Source organism: Manis javanica, chromosome 4 (assembly GCF_040802235.1).
Source record: "Manis javanica isolate MJ-LG chromosome 4, MJ_LKY, whole genome shotgun sequence".
In the NCBI taxonomy this organism is placed as follows: Eukaryota; Metazoa; Chordata; class Mammalia; order Pholidota; family Manidae; genus Manis; species Manis javanica.
The window spans coordinates 88,232,971-88,236,890 of record NC_133159.1 but is presented as its reverse complement, the minus strand read 5'-3'; the positions used below and the strand labels follow the sequence as shown (position 1 = coordinate 88,236,890).

General features: G+C 35.1%; 1 protein-coding gene across 1 annotated transcript; it reads right to left on the bottom strand.

Moving 5' to 3' along the window:
* Positions 1 to 3,259: 3,259 nt before the first annotated feature.
* Positions 3,260 to 3,626, bottom strand: LOC118967994 (short transmembrane mitochondrial protein 1). Its single transcript, XM_036996439.2, has one exon. The coding sequence runs from the start codon at positions 3,580 to 3,582 to the stop codon at positions 3,439 to 3,441; it is 144 nt and encodes a 47-aa protein (XP_036852334.2). The 5' UTR covers positions 3,583 to 3,626; the 3' UTR covers positions 3,260 to 3,438.
* Between the last annotated feature and the right edge of the window lie 294 nt (positions 3,627 to 3,920).

Sequence of the window (3,920 nt, the reverse complement as noted above, 5' to 3'; positions counted from 1 at the left end):
AGAACAAGAAATAATATATTAAAGTAACACTGAAAGAATCCCCTAGGACCTCTCCTATCCACTATCCTCTTTCCCAAGGTAAGCTTCCCTAATTCCTATGTAACAGATTGATTTTGCCTGTTTTTGAACAGTATATAAGTGGAATCACATGGTATATATGGCTTTGTGTCTCTTCTTCATCCTAACATTATATTTGTAAGACTTACCCACATTGTTTCATTTAGAAGTTTGTTCATTTACATTGTGGAATACTCCGTTGTTTAAATAAAGCACTTTATCCATTCAACTGTTTACAAACTATTTTTCTAGATTTTAGTAATTAACTCACTAGCTATGAAGATTTTATACATATATTTTGGTCCATATATATTTCCTTTTCTATTGGGATCATGCTTAAGAGTAGAGTTTCTAGGCCATAGGACTTGAATTTTTTCAACTTTATGAAATACTGCCAAATATTATTTGAAAGTGCTTATACAATCTGAAACTCACCAGTGTTATGAGAATCTTATTGCTCCATATTTTATTTAACACATGGAATTCTCATCCTATTTAATTTTAGCAATTCTGAGGATAGAGTACATGATATTTTTATTTGCTTTTGCCCAAAAACTAAAATGAATCATTTCATACTTTTTTTTAATGTTTGGATATTCCTTTTTTGTAGAGTGCCTGTTAAATACTGTCATCCATTTTTCTATTGGGTTGTCTATTCTGTCTTTTAGTTTTCTTTACGTCTGGATTTGAGTTCTTGGTAGTTATATTTATTGCCAATATCTCCTCCCTTGTCTTTAATTTTCTTATTTGTGTCTATTAATAGAGGGCTTATACTTTTAATGTAATATAATTTAAGAGTCATTTACTTTACAACTCATGCTTTTTATATCCTGTTGAGGGACTACTTTTTTCCTTATCATGAAGATATTCTTTCATATCATCTTTTTGGAAACTTTGCTGTAATCGTTTAAGTAGATGTGAGGTAAAAGTTAAGAGGCATGTTCCCCATAGTATTCATTTGTTTTTGTTTTTTTTAAGAATATGCTTTCCATTTCTGCTAGAGTTGCACCTTAGTCATAAACCAACTACCACATATGTGTGGATCTCTTCCTGAACTCCTAATCTTTTCTGTTTGCCATTCCTTTTTGCAGTAACATGATGCTGCATTTATTACTCTGTTGTGGTCATTTTGGTATGTGGTCAAGCAAGTCTTCCTAATTTGCCCTCTTCAGGATAATTTTGTCTATTTTTCCCACTTTTAATGTATTTAATTAGCTTTTTCACTTTCTCTGAGAAAGAGTTTGGAATTTTAAGTGATACTGGAGTAAATCCATTTACCACTTTAAGGAGAGTTGATATCTTTAAAACACCAATCCTTTCAATTTATTAACATTGTATATCCCACATTCAATTTAGGTCTTCTTTAATTTTCTTCCTTATATTATCACCCCCATTTTTTCCTTCATTACTTATTGTACTAACTATAACAAATGTAATGATGAATAGAAGTGCAAAAGTGGTCATTCTTATTTCCTGATGACAAAGGAAAGCTTTTACCATTTCACCATTAATTATGATATTTCTTTTTTTTTTTGGAAAATATCAACTATTTATTGGGCAATGTGCCAAGCACTATTCAACATGTTACATACATTATCTCAACTGTTTCTCATGGAGGCCCTATGAGGTAAGTATTTGTCCACATCTTACAGAGAATACAACAGTTTCAGAAAAATAAGTCACTTGCCCGTGATCACACTACTGGGGAAAAGCCAAACCATAATATGATCATAATCTGTCTCATACACCAGGACAACCTGACAGGAATAAAACTTATCTCCGTGAATGCGAGACCCATGTTTTCAAAGAGAAGCAGAATTACCTCATTTTATAATCACATACAGTATTAATGTCATCACTGTCTGAAAAAAGGTATCTCTAAATAATTCTTCAAGTTTACTGATTCTGCTAAAATGTCTTCACAAATTGCATTCTCAGTGACGCTACCCAACAAAACACTCAGTGAAATGGGACTTTATCTCCACTTAGTGCAAATGATATTCCTAGGGCTTCAGCGTACAGCTATCCCCTGCATAGAATATATGTAACAATATTAGGTTCAAGGTTATCACTGTAATACCAAAACACAGGAAACAACCTAAACGTTCATCAGTAACAGATTAAATAAATTATGACATATTCTTTTGATAGACTCTAACACAGCCAAAAAAGGAAAGAGGTTCATTGTTCCTCACATATTGATATGGAATGAACTCCATTAAAAAAAGGTCCAGGGTAAACTCTACATATAGTTTGTTATCATTAGTATGAAAAACCCTTATGCAAACTTGTTTAGTTAGGCACAGAATCTTTCTCAAAGTAAACAGTAAACTGGTGACAATGCCTGCCTCCAGGAAGACTAGGAGCTGGAGGGCAGGAGGGGGAGAGGCCCTTTATTCTAAATCAGTTTTCCGTCTTGTTCCAGGGGAAAAATAATATATTGGTTTATTTTAATTTAAAAAATTATGTATAAAAATGTATATGGACTGACTATACATTTGACATATTATGAAGGCAATTTCTGACTACAGAAAAAAAACAGTTTTCTTACAAGAATCACTAAGGTTCTAATGTAAACACATTTTTTAATGTGAAAATGCATAAAACTTCCTTTACAGACATCTTATTATTATTCCATCATGTAATGTCAAATGCACCTGTAATCCCTTAAAGTAAGTATGATTCCTTTGAGGGAAAAGAGCCAGATCAAATACATCATCAAAGGAAAACATGCCTACTAGACTATGAAGTCTACTGAGGACAAAGGCCTTTATTTTATATATTCTTTCGACTCCCCAGTTCCTGACAGGGTTTTCAAAATACAGTTTCTCAGTTACTAAACAGCAAACTGATTTACTGGTTAAATCAGCAACTATGAAACTGCCTGACACCAGTATGGAATAAATGGATAATTCAGCAGAAACTAGCTTTCAGATTTTAATTTTAATTACTGTAAAACAATGTAATTTAGTACCAAATGTTTAAATAGCCATTACAATTGCTAAACTGTGAAATTAGCATTATTAATTCTGATAGGCTATGTAAAACTCATCAATTTTTCTTTTGAAAAAAGGCAGTAAGAAATCCCAAAGAATACGGGAGAGACTAGTAATTAAAGGTCATGTTTACTCATCTAGCACCACCATACTAGTCCAGGACCTCCCAAGCAGCAAGAAGAGGAAGGGAAGAGGGGAGGATGCTCAAAAAGCAAGGTTAGTTCTGAACTTATGGTGCCATTTGTGTTCCAAGGCAATACAGGGTTTAGCAAAGAAGTAAATCGCTGAGGCTGGAGAGTAAAACCAAAGCTTTGGTTCAGATGGCAAAGGAGGCCCTCAAGAACAGTAGAATCAGTATATCCAGAAGTCAGGGCTGGAGTCAGCCTCATGAACTAGGGGGTTTCTTCTTAGCGTCCAAGTCCTTTTTAATTTCTTCAAGTTTTTTAGCCAGGTTTGGTATGTCATAGTTTTGAGCCAAATACATTTCAACCAGGCTGCCAAAAGTAAATCCAAGCAAGAACTGGAGCATGTTGTCGACAAGAGGGAATGAAGGGTGTCACCACCATGGGCCGGTCCCAGCCTGCCTCCGCAGGGGCGGGGGGCGGAGCCCGCCGTCGACTTCCGGGTTCCGGGCCCCCCCCCCACAGCCGTGCCTCACCTCGCCCCAGCCAAACGTCGTCCAGAAGCCCCTCGTGGCGCCCGGGCGCCCCCTTCTAATTATGATATTTCTTGTCATTGTTTTTTAAATACCCTTTACTAGGTTAAGAAAGATGTTTTATTTCCTGACTTGCTGATATTATATTACAGAGTTGATGATAATGATGATAGTGTCCATTAAGTTTTGTCAAATGTTTTTTATGAAAATAT